At 39.8% G+C, this 18,964-nt stretch overlaps 2 protein-coding genes and 1 pseudogene across 2 annotated transcripts in view; all 3 read right to left on the minus strand.

Annotated features, from left to right (window-relative positions):
• The window catches only part of LOC136239229 (WD repeat-containing protein 7-like), a 62,198-nt pseudogene that overhangs the window by 38,475 nt on the left and 4,759 nt on the right, over positions 1-18,964 (minus strand).
• LOC136239482 (uncharacterized) overlaps positions 1-18,964 on the minus strand; it is an 80,660-nt gene that overhangs the window by 37,860 nt on the left and 23,836 nt on the right. The window lies entirely within an intron of this gene.
• LOC136239470 (uncharacterized) lies at positions 656-18,726 on the minus strand. The gene is made up of 2 exons (XM_066030204.1): positions 17,833-18,726; positions 656-1,747 (listed from the first exon to the last, which is right to left on the minus strand). Exons 1-2 carry the CDS (start codon positions 18,724-18,726, stop codon positions 743-745), a joined length of 1,899 nt encoding a protein of 632 aa, XP_065886276.1. The 3' UTR covers positions 656-742.

Genomic DNA, 18,964 nt, shown 5'->3' on the forward strand with positions numbered 1-18,964 from the left:
AGGCTATGTAATAGCTATTACTTTAACGTAAAATGTGCACAAACAGTTTCTAGACTTATTTATTTATTATCAATTTTTGTCAATGACAGGGGTCACATAAAAGGCACAAGCCTGTACAGGGTGCTTCCCCACTCCGACAGACTTATGAATTATAAAATGTGAAAATTGTATCTTACAGTTTTGTGAAAATTTCGTTCCTCGAAAATTTGCAGCTATATGTTAAAGTGTTAATGTGTGTTTAGATATGTATGTGTGCTACTGTGTGGCAGATTGCAGTGTTATGCCATAAAGTCTTGTTGTACCCTCCTCTGGTGTGTGATTGTGTTGTTGTGACATGTTGTAATGTCCATCATTACAGAGATGTAGTGAGTTGGCTGAGTTGTCACAGAACCTGTCACTGATGTAGCAGGTGCTACCAGTGGATGTCAATTGTGAAGATGTGTAGGTGAGTCAGCAGCCACACCTCCTAACTAGCAAATTACACCAGCCACACCCACTTGATTTCTTAAAGAAGTTTATGTGCAAGTTACTCTTTACTACACTGTTATCAGTGAATACCACCATTTTATATAATTAATCATGTCAACTCTTAATTGTCCCAGCCACTCCACTATATCATCCATTGTATGTATTGTAATAGTCATTGGTCCTAGTTGGATATTTTAAGATAATAACAATTAATAATACCAAGAGTTAATACTATAGCATCATACAACAATGTAAACAGTTATTAGTTATAGTCTTACTGGATACTACACTGAGTGTCTTCTGTAGGAATATTAATAGCAGCTGTTCTTTGTGTGAGGGTAGCTCTTCCCTTCTCTACTGTAGTGATGGAATGTGCTTTAGCTCCTGCAACATCTTCTCCACCAGTACAACCTCCAAGGACAAGGATGGTGTCAGAATCAATGGGGACTACAGCAACATTGAACCTGGGGCTGGACAATGATGATACTGTATTCCACTTGTTAGTAGATTCATCCAACATGGCAACATCAGAGGTAAGAACATCCTGGAGATCATTACCACCCATGATTACTGGTGGGTGAGAGTTTGGTATTGTTATAGTCTCATAGTGAGGGGCACTGGGTAACTCCATCCATTGAACCGGCTGGTTACTGGTAGTGGTGGATGATGTGATGATATCCACTGGTAGTTGGTATACTCCATTGTACCTGAGGTCTGAACTGTACCCCACAATGATGATCTTGTTGTCACTGATGGTGGGGAAAATGGCCCACATTGGCTCTGGTAGAAGAATGTTAGTAATTACCCACTGATATGGTTGTGTAGTGTTCAGTATCTCAATATCATCACTGCCCCCTTTACCTCCACCTGCTACAATGACATACTCTGAGTGACTCACTACTCCTGGTTTACTCCTGGCTCTTAACAAGTTGGGGAAGTGGTCGGTCCACCTATTGTTAATGTAGGTGGTAACTTTGTTAGTAATCTTCTTAGTAACATTATCCTGTCCACCAATAACAGTTAATTTCCCATCAAGTATTTGTAGTACGCCATAGTAGTGACCAGGGGGAGGTAACTGTTTCCACTGGTCAGTGGTGATGTTGTAGCAGTAGACATGATAATATGTATCATCATCTGGAGCATCACCAGCCATGATGTATACCTTCTTGTCATGTAGGACTGCTGATATGTGGTACATGGGAGAGGGCAGGTCTGCACACTTCTCCCATGTGATCTCATAACAACCAGTTTGAAGTGCCAGCAGTAAAGGAGGTGATTCCTACAAGGAAGACATGAACACAGGATCACATGATCATGGTATTCCCTCAGTAATAACAGTTATCTCAACAATAGGATATATTGTACCCCATAATCAGATGAATAAGTAACACATGTAATTTACTGTAATTAGTTAGCAGTATGATTTTGTGGATTTCAGCAAAATCTACCAACATGCTAGTACAGTGAAACCTCATTAATAGGGCCAGCTCTGGGACCAAAAAATTTGGCCTTAATAACGAGGTGGCCTTATTAATGAGGTCATAAAGTACTGCTTAGCTATGTTTGGGACCTACTAGAGGTGGCCACTATAATGAGGTGGTCTTATTAAAGAGGTGGCTGCTAAGTGAGGTTTCACTGTAATTACGAAATGTGACACTTATATCAGTGATAGGTTACTATGGCTTTGCAACATGTGTTATACTATCATTTGATTGGTTACTTGTTACATCAAGTGTACATGTATTACCTGTAAATTTTTTTTTGCACTTTAGGTGTTTGTAGTCTAAAGTTACTGAAGACAAGTTATAGTGGGTTATTGCATGTATTACCATGACAACCAGACTCATTTGTTGTCACAGCAATACCACATTTCTTACATGATTTGTAAGTAGTAATGTCACATAACACGTGTGTGATTTGTACCACACACACACACACACACACACACACACACACACACACACACACACACACACACACACACACACACACACACACACACACACACACACACACACACACACACACACACACACACACACACACACACACACACACACACGTAGCTGTATGTCCACACATGCCATACACATGTGCAGAAGTACACTAATACACACAAGATATTTGTAATCTTGCTGTTTTTAATGTGACTTTTAACTGCATGATTAAATTCAACACTGGATATCTTTACTGTAGAATCACTGTAACAGTATTAAAAGTCATACCAGAAATACATTACAGTGATCATGACAGCTCACACAACAGTTTTAAAATGTGTTCATGTATACTATAAACAACAAGTTTACAATAATTCACTGTACTTGATATACTTGACTATGTACACTATGGGCAAACACTTGTGATCACATCTATATACACTCATTACAAGCCAATAATCTTATACTATTTTGTGTTGGATGTGTTCAATATGAAAAATGTCATTACAACATTGTCTGCTTTCAGATTGTTGTCACGACAATGATATGTCACTACTAGTATACAGGAGCAGACTATGGTTGATGGTATGATTAGTGATTCATGGTATAGGGACTATTGTAAACTGAGAATTGTGTAGCACTTGTATGGATGCAATACAAAAGCTAAGTGCCTACACTGTTTACTTAACTTTATGTTAAATATTCACAGTACATGGAGTATGTGTGTAACAGCCATGATCTGACTGTTCTATTAGAGTGTTTTGAGAATTGAACCTGACTGTCAATGATTTAACATTAATCTTTTGTTAGTGCTAACAGTCCTGGGATCATAATGTTGTCCTTGCTAGCTATTGATGTGCAAGAACTTGATTGTTGTGATTTTAAAATCCTGGTCTTCCAGTACTATTAGTAATACTAGTAGTATTCTGTGGAGCTACAACTAAACTGGCTGTGTTCACTTGTTCATAGTAACTGAGGGCCATGACTAGAGGAGTTTAAACAAACACCCTTTTAGTTAGGGATGAGCCTATTTTGCTTTTTTTTCCCACCTGTTTTTCTTTCCAGCAATTCTTTTATTTCTTACCTATTTTGCTTATTTACTCGAATTTTTCTATTTTGCTGAGCATCAGTAAAAATTAATTGCAGTATCTCAAGCTTACAAGCATGTGTGACTGCTCTATTAGAGTATCTCCATTTTTAGTCACCATTTCCTATGAGCACACGTTGTCCTGATACAATGCATGACTGTTCTGTTAGAGTATCTCAATCCTTTTCATACAAAATGTGCTAAATTGCCATTCCCTGGTACCCATTTTTCCAATTTTCCACCTATTTTTCCAGCATTTTGCTCTTTGCTTTTACCAATGTATTTTTCCAAAAATTTTGCCAGCAAAATTGGTGCATCACTACTTTAGTTTGTTAATGTTTAAAAAGTGTTTGGCAGATGACAGCATGCTCATTTGCAGAAAAGGGAGGGGCCTAGGGCACTGAAAGCTACTGTCAGCTGATTTTAAGTTGAGCGCATGTATTATTGCTGCGAAGCATTTAAACTGTGAATGGATAACTATGTTGATTACTTCAGCATAAATTTATTGCAAATTAATATAGTAATATCTACAGTGTGTGAATGTGAGGGTCCAACAACGTTGACTCTACCTGGATAGAGGGTTACAATACCAAGGTGTTGTACAATGTCCTTGGCAAAGGACCGTGAAGATGTCGGCTTTTTGGGGTCCCATTGCTTAAATCTCCAGGTCAAAATCATCGTTGTTGCTATACTTATGCAATGATAAAATAATTGGTATTAATAGATGGTGGAGAGAGAACAAAAGGAAGAGGAAACACTGTGATGTTGTTCAGAATTGCAGGAGACTCTGACAATATTATTGTCAATAGTCAGGTAACTAAGAACTGCCAATAATACTAGCTAGCAACTAGTACACACATGCTAGTTCATTGGAGTCATCAGTGTGTACATTCAATGTGAGGCATAAAAGTGTTCAGAGTTCGGATAACTGAAGCCCTTTCATTTATGTAATGTGCAGAGTTCCACTCAACTAGAACATACACTACTCTAGTAGAGCAAACACTCTTATAGTTTGTGCACTCTTATAGTCTTATAATTATACTCTTATAGTTACACTGTTTAGATAATTGAGGGTTTGGTAAAGTCAGGCAATGTTGACTCATTATTTCTCATCACTCGCCCACATCACCTTCCATCCTGCTGCCTCTAAATTCATTACTACTATAATTGATCACATGTGCTAGCATTTTGAAGTTAAAGTGAACTAGCCGTCACTTTCAGCCAAGGAAAGTGGTATTCCACCTGTGGTGGTAAATTGTAAACATAAGCTTCAAGAAGGCCTCTGATAATCCTTGTATTGACAAATAGCCTGTTACTGTTGTGATTTTGGGTGTTTTCTTCAAAAATTGATTATGAAAAATAACCGCATCAAAATTGAGGAAGTGGCTGATAAGAAAATAGCAATCTACTTTGCCTGGCCTAATCGAGATTTGGTTTTACTGTCAGCATCTGGTGGAGTGCTCCTACACCTCTGTTGCTGTGATCACCTACAATGTCAAAGTAGAACACTCCTTCAGAGATCCTAGTTACAGCTATGTAACTGTTTATTTTGTTTGTCCACAAGCTATGTATTATCTGACTGTTCTATTAGAGTATTTGGTGTCTGATAGCTAAAGATAAAATAAATGTAAACAAACCTTTTTGTTTGGCTCGCAATATAATATTTTTGTAGAATGATTAAGTCAATGGTGTAACTACCATTGAGGCAACTGAGTCAGCTGCCTCAGTAAAAGATTGAAATATTCTAACAATAGATTTTCTTGTGAAATACTCTAATAAAACAGTCACAATATCCTAATACAATGTTCATCGGTGCATATAGATACTCTAACAGAGCAGTCAGGATACAATTATCTCCAAGCATAGCTGTGGGGCATAATAAAGCACAACTGAGCAGAATAAGGAATTTTGGAGCATTATTCAGTAGCTTAACAAACAGATTCAAAAATGTAATAGGTCTACTTAACACCTTAGCCACAAAATGAGACAATAAGGTCAGTAGACATGATAAGAGCAAAAATGATGTTCCTCTTGTTCACATAAATTTTTTGTGAAGTAATCTATATGGCCACAATTAAATTTGTAAGAAAAGATGTCTTAGTCAAATACTGTGACAGTTATCTGGAGCAAGGGTAATACCGTATAGTGGGAAAGTTTGGCGGGGATAAAGTTTGGCAATTTTGGCGAATGACCAGCTATTCGCCAAACTAACAAACTTTCCTACTTGTCCACTTTTAATATCACGTGAATTGGAATAAACACGCATCTTGGGAATCTTGAAGTATTTTCGAGTTGTTAAGAAAACCAAGCAGTCAACTCCATCAAGAGAATCTAACCTACTGGATTATTATTATCAAGTCTACCAGTTGGGCACTGGAGGGTTTGCACAGAAGGCACAGCCTATACGACCATAGATAGTAGAGAGCAAAGCACGCTCTCTACTGATACGACTGAGGTGCTTCAGATCCCAATGGACCATTATGTAAGGTGATAGCTACCATCGCCCACCATTGCTGCGGTAAATGAAAAGCTTGATGAAAAGGTCAGCGCTGCAAGTGTCTGCTGTATTTCTCCATGGAGGGATTTCACTACAGCTACTGCTAGCGGGTCTTGTCCATTTCTTTCTAGCTCTCTCAGTGACCAACTCTTTACCAAGAACGATCACCTTGTATATATGGAATCCATGGATCACATTGTCTGTACAACAAAGCTATGTCTGCTCATTCTCACAGTGTGTGACTCCACGCAGTGGCGTCACTATGATGAAGAATGCTGATACGCGGCTCAAGAAATGAAATTAAATAGTGAAGCAGTGTCAATTGGCTCATCGATTTGCCAAACTTTATTCCCACCAAACCTTCCCGCTATACAGCACACACTTTTCCTCATGTGTCCAGGAAACACTTGATCCTGCTACTTTAAATAGCTTATAATAAGCACAGTATCCAAGTGTCTTACTTCATTTAGTGTACTGTAAAATATTTGAGACACAATGTGCTCTAATAAAACAGTCAGATATTCTAATAGAACAGTCACACTATTTAGTCAGGTACTTTGCCTTCTATTCTACTTGCCTACACTGGCAAACTGTGCAAGCATAGAAGCTAGTCATGTTCAAACCTGTCCATGCTACACAGTGAAGAGTGTGACTGTTAGGTCAAGAGTTCATAATATATATATATGTACCACTTTCACACCTCAGATCAAAGGAAAGCCAGTGCATATATATCACATATCGCACTGACTCAAAATGTTAACGAGATATACGCACTGCTACCAGTGCATATATCTCATTAAGGCAGTGCGTATATCTCGTTACACACTGCCTTAACGAGATATATGCACTGCCACCAGTGCATATATCTCATTAACTTGAGACATTGCATACCTAATAGGTGTGCACACTATATCCAGAAAACATCAGTGTTTTACTGTTATCCTCTTCTCTTATATAGGGAATCAAGCAAGCTGTGATTGTAGGATTGAATTCTGCCAAACAACCTGTGATTGTGGGATTCAATTTTAATACATCAACAGTAGTTTGTTTTTTACTTTTGTAAATGTAGCAATTAAAGTAACATAATTAACACTAGTCTCTTAAAATTGCTATATTAGCAATAATAAAATCAAACTACTGTTTGATGTATTAAAATTGAATCCCACAATCACAGTTTGTTTGACAAAATTCAATCCCACAATCACAGCTTACTTGGTTCCCTATATAAGAGAAAGGTATAGCAACTAAAGATTTTGCCAATTAGGTGAGTCTACATGCTAAAGTAGAACATATTAGTTATACCATGGGTACTCGTGCTTTGCCTGTATATACGCACTCGCCCTTGGGCTTGTGCGTATATATCAGGCAAAGCACTCTTGCCCATGGTATAACTATTACATATATATATATATATATATACTAAGGAGAGTGTCTTACTTTCATATACTGCTGTAGAAGGGCGTACCATGAAGTTATGATGTAACGACAAGATGTTGTGGTTTGTGACGTACGAGCAGCTGTAAAAGTGCAAGAATCATTAGCACTATTTCACACTCGTGATGCTCAGTATATCTGTATTCACGAATGCCCTAGCAAGAAACACCTACGAAGCGGTCTTAACCCATGAAGGAACAATTGTAGTTTAGTGAAAAAAATGCTTAGAGCTAGAGTTAATTTGGTTGCTAGCAATGTCGTTAGGCACGCATTCAATCAATACCATGTTTAATAAATGATATTATTTAATTATACAAAGAAAAACGGGTGAACTCAGAAGTTTTACGTCATAACTTCACGACACGCCTTTTTACAGGGGTATATGAGAGTAGGATACTCTCCTCAGTATATATATTATGAACTCTTGGTTAAGTACCATCGGTCTGTGGTAACTCAGAAAACATTTGCCAAAACTCTGTATTATGTATGTAGCAGTGGCAGTTGTGGTTTTACTCACTTGTCTCATTCTACAGGTAGTTCTCACATTGTAATCAATTGTTGTATTATCTATAGCCAGTCTTGTATAGCTAATTGCTTGCATGGTCTCACTTAGTTGCCACTGGTGGAGAGTATTCATAGCAACAGAACTTGTTTGTTTGCTGGGTATCAAATAAACATCAAGTACAGTCATAATTTCTAGCAGTTATTCACAGTGTGAAACAAAAGGTGTCCTAGCTATGGTCATCCTATTAAATAAGGAAATGGCAATGAGTGTTCAGCCTGAAGGTATGAAGTTGACTCCATGAAAATACACATAAATGTTGATCTTGTATACACACCTGTCTTACATAGATGCTATGGTTTGGGTGATAAGTTGATTGAAAGTAAGCCTCAGTGTGCCTGTCATACCAGAGGCATAATAGGTAGGCAAAAGTACTGAGCATAACAATTGACCAAGTTTTGTGTATTAGGTACCACAGGATACTTTTGCATGAAACAGATCAGAATACTCCAGTATTGTACAGTACGACAGTACTGTATAGTAGGGACATCGAAGGTGTGGGGGCGATCCGTGATATAACCCAAAAACCTGCTGCAATTTTTCCTCACAACATGACAGTATTGGTTGGGTAAAACCAAGCCAAAACTGTCTTCAGATCGACCTGAAACGTTTCCGTCAAGTTGCTACAGAATTGTTTTTAAAATTATTCAACAGAATTTTCTACTGCCTGCCTGCCTGCCTGCCTGCCTGCCTGCCTGCCTGACTGCCTGCCTGCCTGCCTGCCTGCCTGCCTGCCTGCCTGCCTGCCTGCCTGCCTGCCTGCCTGCCTGCCTGCCTGCCTGCCTGCCTGCCTGCCTGCCTGCCTGCCTGCCTGCCTGCCTGCCTGCCTGCCTGCCTGCCTGCCTGCCTGCCTGCCTGCCTGCCTGCCTGCCTGCCTGCCTGCCTGCCTGCCTGCCTGCCTGCCTGCCTGCCTGCCTGCCTGCCTGCCTGCCTGCCTGCCTGCCTGCCTGCCTGCCTGCCTGCCTGCCTGCCTGCCTGCCTGCCTGCCTGCCTGCCTGCCTGCCTGCCTGCCTGCCTGCCTGCCTGCCTGCCTGCCTGCCTGCCTGCCTGCCTGCCTGCCTGCCTGCCTGCCTGCCTGCCTGCCTGCCTGCCTGCCTGCCTGCCTGCCTGCCTGCCTGATGCCTTCAGTCAAGCGTAGTGGAAAACTGGCTACAGCTACAGGCCTAATTCTTTCGCAGAAACGTTTCTATAGCTCGCTTAAGAAAAACTTTTGGTATATTGATAAACATACAATGCTTGCGCTATTATCTTACCTTTTATCCTACTTTACCATGGCCACATCAGTCAAGGTTCTACCGCTGAGTGTTAATAGACTACAGTACGGCTTCCATCTACCAGTGTATATTGCATCAAACTATTCGAATACACATGGTCGCCAATTGCACCAAACTATTTGAACACACGCTTACATGACTCGCTGTTGATATAGAGAGCAACTCACGGTGAACTATATAGCAATGTGTAAGTCAATAAATGTAGTTTATTTAGTAACAATGTTAAACCGAGTTGGGTCATCCAGGTCCCGCTTTACAGATTATTCGGGTCTGATCCTACATGCTAAATTTAATGTGGACGTGTTACTACACGTCATAGCATAGCCCTGTTTCTTTCGTGAGCCACGCCCACTTATATAAATTACTGTCTGTAGACATGTGCTAAATTAAATGTGGATGTGTTACTACACGTCATAGCGTAGCCCTGCTTCTTTTGTGAGCCACGCCCACTTATGTAAATTACTGTCTGTAGACATATGGTAGCCATGCGCATTCATCAGTCTGTAGGTATGCACGAATCCATGTCCCATTATTGTCTGCAAAGCCATGCCCACTGATCAGTTGTTATTGTATGAGTATAATAGTGCTGTAATTAACTCTTTTAAAATATCGTAACTGGTTTTGTGAAAAGCAGGCTATTTAGTGGTCATTAGCTTGCAAAAAATCTTCACAAACAAGTACAAGAAAAAATTAGGAATTTTAAATTAGAGTAGGGACAGTGTATAGTGCTGCAATAAAAAGTACTGAAACAAGCTGGATCGGAGTAGTGCATATTGTCCAAATACTGTAAACAATATCCCTACTGTGCATTGAGTGTAGCACAGTGGGGATATTCACTTCTTATTGTTTTACAGTATTTGGACATTATGTACTATTCTGATCCAGCTTGTTTCAGTACTTTTTATTGCAGCACTATAGACTGTCCCTACTCTAATTTAAAATTCCTAATTTTTTCTTATACTTGTAGATAGCAGATTGACAGTTTCTTAATACTCTAATAGAACAGTCACCTCATGATGAAATATCCTAATAGAACATTCAAGGGTGCATTACAGATACTATTCATAGAGCAGTCAATATACAATTATCTGCAAGCATAGCTGTGGCTACTGAGCAAAATATGGAATTTTGAAGATTGCTCAAAAGCTTAACAGATAGATTCAAAAGCAGTCTACTTAAAAAGAAATTATGAGACAATAAGGTCAGCAGACATAATACGAGCTGAAGTGATGTTCTTATCCACACAAACTTGACCACAATTAAAGTATGACCGGCTGAGCAAAATCCATTCATTTTTGCAAAATTCTATTTTGCCGTAAAACGTATTGAAATAAAAAAACATGTGTCACATTAATAATTTATGCACATTTTAATTGCTTCGGTACACAGTGCTAGTGGAGCAAAGCTCAAATCCATAAAAACTATACATCAATGGATTTGCCTGTTCATGGAGAATAAGTTCATGTTTGTACAGCAAAAGGAACGTGAGTTATGAACACTTATTTATAACGCAGTAGAAAAAGTTTACTACATATTCCCATTTCTTTATAGGAATAGCCTTCTTCGTCTACACGGAGGAGTACAGGGAAGGCACAATATCTTGATGGATTCACCAGTTTATGGTGAACAGATTTAGCTATGTTCAGTCTTTGTATATAGCTTGTTTCAGTTGTGAGTTGTAATCGATTATTAAAGCGCCTGTAATTTATTTACTGTATTGCTGCTGTACAAATACTGTTCCAACTGTCTGGCGCTACACTCCAAGAGAAGCAATTTGAGGAATGTGCAAAAAGGACCAGTTTTTGTTCAGCCAGTTGCAATTTGTAAAATAAGGTGTTCTTATGCATAGTCAAATACTGCATGTGACAGTAAATCTGGAGAGACTCCGAGAGTAATATATACTTTTCCTCATGTGTCCAGAAAACACAACCTGCTCCTGATGTGAGGAACAGGAGTATGCAGCGTGTTGCCAAGCACGTAGAATAATTACCTCATGGCACAAGGAGTTCATCAGGAGATTTTGTGACACAGAAAATTTAGTTACATGCATGCTTGCTATTTATTGTTCATCAAAATGGCTACTTTATAGCATGCTTCTGGAGTAAGCCCATTATCTAAAACCACATCCAAAATGATTGTATGAGTGCTTGAATTGTGGAAAAATAAGCAATTTTACATGATGAATTTATGCAGGCACTTGATGTTCACCAGAAAACAGGGTGGCAGAGCGGCTGTTGCTCAACAGTGTTAAGTGAAGAAACATGTGTTGTGTAGGGGGAAAAGTAACCAATCAAGCTGTTATAAAATAATGAGCAGACTGTTGTGTACATGAACACCTACTTTGTTGTCAAATGTTCCAGAAAAAACAGTTTACAGGTTCTAAAATCGCCAGCACAAACAAAACTGCACGATGAAGTATGTTGTGAATTCTAATGTTGCGAAGTGCCCTAAACACAAGATTAACTTCTTCACAATAAAAGCCTGCTATATGGTAAGTAATGTGGTAGTTTGTCACACAAAAGGAACACCTGTGGTATTGTTCTAAATGATAATTATTGTGAAAAGATCTAGATATTCTAATAAAGCAGTCAGGCAAAAACACTCAATAATAATACAGCCCTTAGCTGTAGTGGAAACCCCTTTTTGAAATTCCTGCATACACCCCTGCCCATAGGCAGTGGAAACGGGGGGCCATGCCCCCCACTTTTACGGGACACTGTTTGCAAGAAAAGATTGAGATACTCTAATAGAACAGTCGGGATCTGGATACTCTAATAGAGCAGTCACAGTATTCAGAGAAGCAGTGTAGCAAGTTACTTAGCTATGTATGTGTAGTTATAAATAAGGAGATATAATTGGTGGAGAGCAGCTATTGTCAGCAGGCTGTGACCTTTTTTTTTTTTTTTTGTCTTCAACTTACAGCTGGCCTGGCCCCTTCACTCTTTGGCTTGCTCCACCGCCCCTGCCTTTGCTGAGATTAGCATCTTCATAGCTACAGATTGAGCTTGAATTCACCAAAGTTTATTTTGCCAAATGCGATTTAGCTTGCTATTCGTCAAAGTTTACCCCCGCCAAAGTTTCCCTCTATACGGTATAACATAGTTGAGAAGATACTTCTTGAGACTTATAAAGTGCTTTGTTTGAATTACACTTGCATTGTAATGCATGGTAATGTAATTAATGAATTACAAAATATTTGATGAATTACATTTAATTTTAAACATAGCAATTTGCATATATTACAAAGATATAATTATGTACTCTGTGTTAAAGAGTCAATTAACTTTCCCAGGTGTACTCTGTATACCAGTGTGTACCAATGACCATACACAATAAGACATCAAGATTTGGAGAATGGGCTGGAGCACTGTAGCCTTAAGACCTGACCCTTAATTCGCCACGTGAGATCATGCGACTCTCCAAGATTGGGTCATGGTAAATGTGTACCCCAACATCTATGATAAGGCTCTGGCTGCACGATATATTTGGTGGTATGCCAACTTACCCATACAAACGTCTTCCAGAAAACTAGCAATTACATGCCACCAAATATCCCATGATCCCAGTCCATTCACCCACCAAAGCAATTGGACAATTGCATTTATATTGACTGTGCTCTAATGTCAAAACTAACGTAAACAGGATGCAATGTATTCACACACACACACACACACACACACACACACACACACACACACACACACACACAACACACACACACACACACACACACACACACACACACACACACACACACACACACACACACACACACACACACACACAGTGCCATTGCATATCTCTTCCCAGAACTGTTGACAGCTATAAATAAAAACACAAATTTACCTGTGTACAAGTAGTTCTACCCTCTGTGAGTCAGTGCAGAATGACAGTGAAGGAAACATTTATTACTACAACCATGTAGCAATTGTATCACCTTCACAGACCCTAACCCTGCCATAACCACTAAAATAAGCTTATTCACTGCAATGGACAGGCGACTTTTGTGGGAGGTCCAATGAAGCTGGAACCAATGTGGGCATTGGTAGGCTGCATGTACGTGAGCCTGACACATCTGCAAGTTAGGCTTAAACATGCCCAATTCCACAACAGTGATAAATATACTGCCCCACTATTCCACAAAAGTGCCACATAAGCATCTGCCATTGCTGATATGCTTAGCCTCTTTAAGGGTTTGGAGTGGGTGCCAAGCCAACCTTATGCAGTATAGAGTATTTATTTTCCTGTGAAGCAAAGCTCTCTACTTCCTTTTTTTTTCACTCCATGTCTTTCTTGATTCCTAGAAATGCCAGGCAGGTAGTGTACCCCTTTAATTTAACTGTGATTGGTCTAGCAGGATCATGAGGCTGTAGATTGTGGACATGCAGTAGTTTCTGGTCTTGCCTTGTGCAGGTCCCTTGCCACCACCAGCTGCATCATCGATGGTGTTCAGTCCTAGGCCAGACATTTTAAGGGTAGCCAACCTGTTCATATAGATTGATTCAATACCTAGCAAATGCTGAGCTGCTCAGCCTGGGATCATCCTGTGTACTTCACTTTTACTAAAAGAGTCTCCAGGAGCTACTAGAATAACCATGTCATTTTTCAATGTGTGTAAGACAGCTTGTTTTCACTGCTTGAAATAATGTTTCACAATCAGATAATTTCTGTTATTTTATTGCTGGAGAACAGCCTTACAAAGGCAGTAATTTTTAATGTGGCATCTCAAGCCAGCTTTGATGTTTGTACACCAGCTATCGGGAGCCCTGTTATTATACTCCCATGCACACAAGGAGATCAGCAATCAGTTACTGCTTTTCTGGTTTAGTTTGCTTAGGCATTAGTCTTAAGGAGATAACCCTTTGACAATGCACCCACAAAACACTTTTACCTTCTTAATAGTGCCACAAGTCTTGCTAGATTGCCAATCACTTTGCTTTGATGTGTTGCAGTCTATATTTACCATTTTCACTGCTCAAAATAATGTTCCACAAATCAGACAATTTTATTGCTGGAGAACAGCCGTACGATGGCAGCAGGCCTCAAGCTTTATCTCAAGCCAACTTTTGAGGTTTGTACACCAGCCTACTAGTGCTTGTCAGCTATTAAACATGTTGAAGCTTAGCTTAAAGCACCTGCTTTTCTGCTTGGACTACGAACAGAATGTATATTATGTTATGACACTGTTACACCACTTTTGGTTTGCACACTGAAAACCTCAGAGCTGATACTAATACATCAGTACATTTTTGTGCTTTGTAATTGCGATGGCAGCAGATCTGGGCCACAGGCTTTGTCACAGTGTAAATTAGTAAATTCCTCCTATACGTCTTCAGTAGTAAATTTTATAGAATTTATGATTGATGGGTGAATGGATAAGGATTCTTTTAACTTTGAAACATCAGAGCCATCATCCACTGTGAACACTGAACTAAAGTAAGTATTAAATGCCTCAGCCTTCTGAGAATCCTCAGTCACCTTGGAATTATTATGTAGTAAAGTAGGTATAGGAGATCTACCACCCTTGGAAGTGTTAAGCCACCTCCAAAATGGTTTAGGAGAGTCAGAATATTGGCTAGAGAGAGAGGAAACATGAGACTCAGTGTCCTGTCTTGTTCTGGATCGAACTAAATTGCTAAGCTGTTTGTACCTGGACATCAGAAGATGGATTTTTGACCATACGATTATACAAGCAGTAGCGATACAAAGGGACTCACCATTAGGTAGGTAACTGTGTGGTGAGACGCTCTATACTCCAATTGTCATACATTTACATCGCTGTTATTAATATTCAATAGCCAGGACTTTGACCATTCAAAAAAGTTTTCAATGTCAGCTTAAAGTTGAGCAATGAAGTCAATCAATGAAGTCTCGCACGGCACTTATAATTCCAATGGATAAGCACCGTGCCGAGAAAAAGAGGTCTGGCTATGTGAGACTACAAAATAAAGTCTGCATTAAACTTCCGCACAGGTAAACTTGCTCTGTGGGGTGGTTTCTTTTGGTGATCTGAAATACAGGTGTAGCGACTCTCCTCAGACTTTGTGAATTACCTTACCTTCCCTTCTGGTTTTATAGGTGTTTAACAACTGAAAAACTCGTCTATGTCTTGGTGTCTAATGTACAGGTCTACAGTGTTTTCTACAGGATTAGAGGTGTCCAGGTCTACAGGTATCTTGTTTGCAGGTCTATGTCTTGGTGTCTTGTTTACAGGTCAACTGAAAAACCTGTCTACATCTTGGTGTCTCGTTTACAGTTCTACATCTTAGTGTTCCCATCGTTGTTGAACACACATGTGTTTGTGGTAGTAAAGTTGATGTTTTTGGTTTTGTCTTGCAGGCATAGTGGAGGCCATATTCCTCGGCATACTACAGTAAATGAAACTATTAGTGTTGGGAAAGTTACTTTTTAAGGTAACTAGTTACATATTACATGCAACTGAACTATTTAGTTACAGTTACATACTACCCATAAAATAAAGTAACTATAATAATATTACATATTATATTACTTTGTGTCCACAGCCTTAAACTGTCACGTGTGAAACTACCACTTTATCACGTGACATGATTGCGTTGTTGGACAATGTGCAAATCTTGGCTATAAGTAAGAAGCTGGTGAATAAGCTTCATTCAGTAGGCTTCATTACTTCGTTGTGGCTAGACGTTACTCAGTGGACTAACAAGATTAGTAACTTCGTTACTTGTAGTAATAATATTACGTAATATTAGACTCGTTACGGTAACTATATTACTTAGGTAACACGTTACATTTGTAAGTAAAGTAGCTTGAGTTATATTACCTGTTTTTATAACGTATTTCATTATATTACTTAGTTACCACAAAAGTAATAATATTATGTAACGTGTTACATAAGTAACACGTTACTCCCAACACTGGAAACTATTCATCGTGCTCTTGTGTCTGGAAGTGTACCTGCTGTTTTGGAGCCTGTCGGTGTGTGTCGTGATGATGGTAAGAGGCAGGATGGCATGTCATTGATTTCTTGGTGGCGGGGCTTACCCTTGCTCTGGGACTTTACTTGTTCAGACATCCTTGCCCCATTTAATTTGTCTACTTTTGCAAGTGGTGCCAGCCAGCTGGCTAACTCTGCAGAGTCAGCTAAGATAAGGAAAGTATTCTTCTTTAACTACTTCTTTTTACTTCTCCCTTCTCTGTGTTGAGACCCTGGGTGCTTGGGGATCATGCGCACATTCATTAGTACAGCGGATAGGTTCCCGGGTAATGGAGCAGTCTGATGATAATAGGGCCACCCAATTTTTAATGGTACTATTGATGTTCAGTGTGGCAATGCTGCATCAGTAATGGCAACAATTCTATCGACACAGGATCAGAGTTTGCTTTTCTGCCCACAGTTTGAGCATAGATAATAGAGAACATAAAGGACTCTCTAAGTAAGTACTCTTTGAAGTACTCTATTATCTATGGTTTGAGCAAGGCAAAGACTTTCTTTTATTTACATGAAAAATGCACTGTATATTTGCTTGGTAGTTTGTTAACTGAAAAGCAATGGTGCAGGTCTCGTAGACTACCAGGAATAGCCTATCCCCTCAAGTTGTTGAAAGGAGGCGTATTCCCTACATACACGAACAAAAATGAAGAGCAGCTTTGAGGTTTTGTTGACAGAATTTGTGGGAACAAACATGATAGTCAAACTATTAAACAGTTTAGAAGATACTTCTGTGTTGTAAAAAGCAGTTTGTTTAACAAGCACTTCCTTAGCAGTGCATAACAACGTAATTGAAAAATTACGAACATTTCATGAATTAAAGGTAATTACATACTAATAATATTATGTATTATTGCACAACGAAATACCTATTGATTAAAATAATAAATGGCTTTTTTTGCAAGTATATAGTTTACACACTAAAGCAAAACTGAAAGCAAAGCATTTGACACAGCAACATTTACTGATGACTACACCACTACTCAGGTACAAATTCTTAGAGCTATAGTACCCTATAGGAAGCTGCATATCTCATGGGTTTGGTGTGGTTCCTGAAATACCTTCTAAACGTCTTCTGTTATGTGAAATATAGACAGTGTTTTCTTCCCAGTTTCACCACATATCCATTTACAGTTAAGTAGACTGGGTCTCACATACTCATACTACTCTCGTGTGCTCATGTGCAGACACACAAAAGCATAGCCTTTGGTTACTGCCAACATGATCACACCTGCCCTGTATATCAGCACTGCAAGTGCAACACCTGTGTGCTAGCTTCAATGCAGGTAAATCGTTATGCACGCACGCATGCACGCAAAGCAAAAGCTTCAGCTACTGTGCTAGCACATGTACAGTCATGCCAACCCAGTGAACCAGCACATGGACACCTGTGCACTACTCAGGTGCTAGGAGTCAGCACAGCACAGGCAAATCAGGACTAGTAACCAAGGTTACACACACACACACACACACACACACACACACACACACACACACACACACACACACACACACACACACACACACACACACACACACACACACACACACACACACACACACACACACACACACACACACACACACACACACACACACACACCTTTAGTGGTTGTAGCATCTTGAACACTGCTGCTATTACTGGACGTTTGGTTGGGTCATTGTGCAAACAAGTTTTCACCAGTAGCTTCAATACTTCAGCCTCTCCTGTCATCTTATCAAGGTACTTCTGTCGACGTTGTACCTCATTAAACCCGGTCACTCGTCCTGTCCAGGCATTGTATTCTGTTGAGCTTGTTGGTGTGGGCCACTCCTGGTTAACCACATGGAGAACTATACCACCATAGGAGAATATATCCAAACTGGTCCCATATACCGGATTATCTTTCAGCGCCTCTGGTGGCATGAAGTCCACCGTACCTGGAGCCTTGGTGAGCATACTCTTTGTAGCTTTGCTGTCAGCTTGAACCACTTTAGCTACACCCAGATCACTTATTTTCGCGACAGAGTCACGTGACATTAGGATGTTATTGGGAGAGAGGTCACGGTGGATAATGGGTGGACTGTAACCATGAAGGTAGCTGAGACCGAGGGATACGTCGTACAGAATGGAGGCTTTCCTCTTCATACCGATGTTCGGCTGCTTCACGTAGTTGGTTAAGCTATCATCCATCAATTCCATTAACATCACTGGAAGAAGCGAATCTCTTTCCGGATAGAAAACTCCTATGAAACGGACGATGTTAGGATGACGAAGAGAACTGCAGTGATAACACTCGCGAAGGAAGCTATCCTTTATCTTTCGCTTCTCCTCCGGGTTTGCTGCCTCCACGAGTAGCGAGTGGATCTCTTTAGCGGCGCAAATCATACTACAATATTTGACCTTGAACACCTTCCCATAAGCGCCTCGTCCCAGTTCTTCATCAAGTGGGATGACTCCAGTAAGAGTGAGATCTTGTAGCGCTCTAGTGATATTATCCATCCGTGATTCCGCCATTGTGAAAATGATGGGTGTGGCTGTATATCTGCAGCACTTATATGGTGTCTATTGTACGCAATTACATCATGTGACTACAATAGTATTATTATAATAATAACAAAATCATCATAAACAACACATTCACTCTTATAGTGAGTATCTACACTCCACAGCTCCTGGATGTCCACTCCAGTGAGGTGCTGTAGTATAGTGCTGTGGTCATGTTATGTGATTGGTTGCTTGAGGGGGGGGGGGG

The sequence above is a fragment of the Dysidea avara genome, chromosome 11 (assembly GCF_963678975.1).
Source record: "Dysidea avara chromosome 11, odDysAvar1.4, whole genome shotgun sequence".
Taxonomy (NCBI): domain Eukaryota; kingdom Metazoa; phylum Porifera; class Demospongiae; order Dictyoceratida; family Dysideidae; genus Dysidea; species Dysidea avara.

Bases quoted from the DNA above. Each gene is read 5' to 3' on its own strand.
- LOC136239470 (XM_066030204.1), bottom strand. From the start codon at position 18,726: ATGGCGGAATCACGGATGGATAATATCACTAGAGCGCTACAAGATCTC. The intron at 1,748-17,832 runs GTGTGTGTGTGT...TCTTCCTTGTAG, and splicing joins AGATGCTACAACCACTAAAG to GAATCACCTCCTTTACTGCT.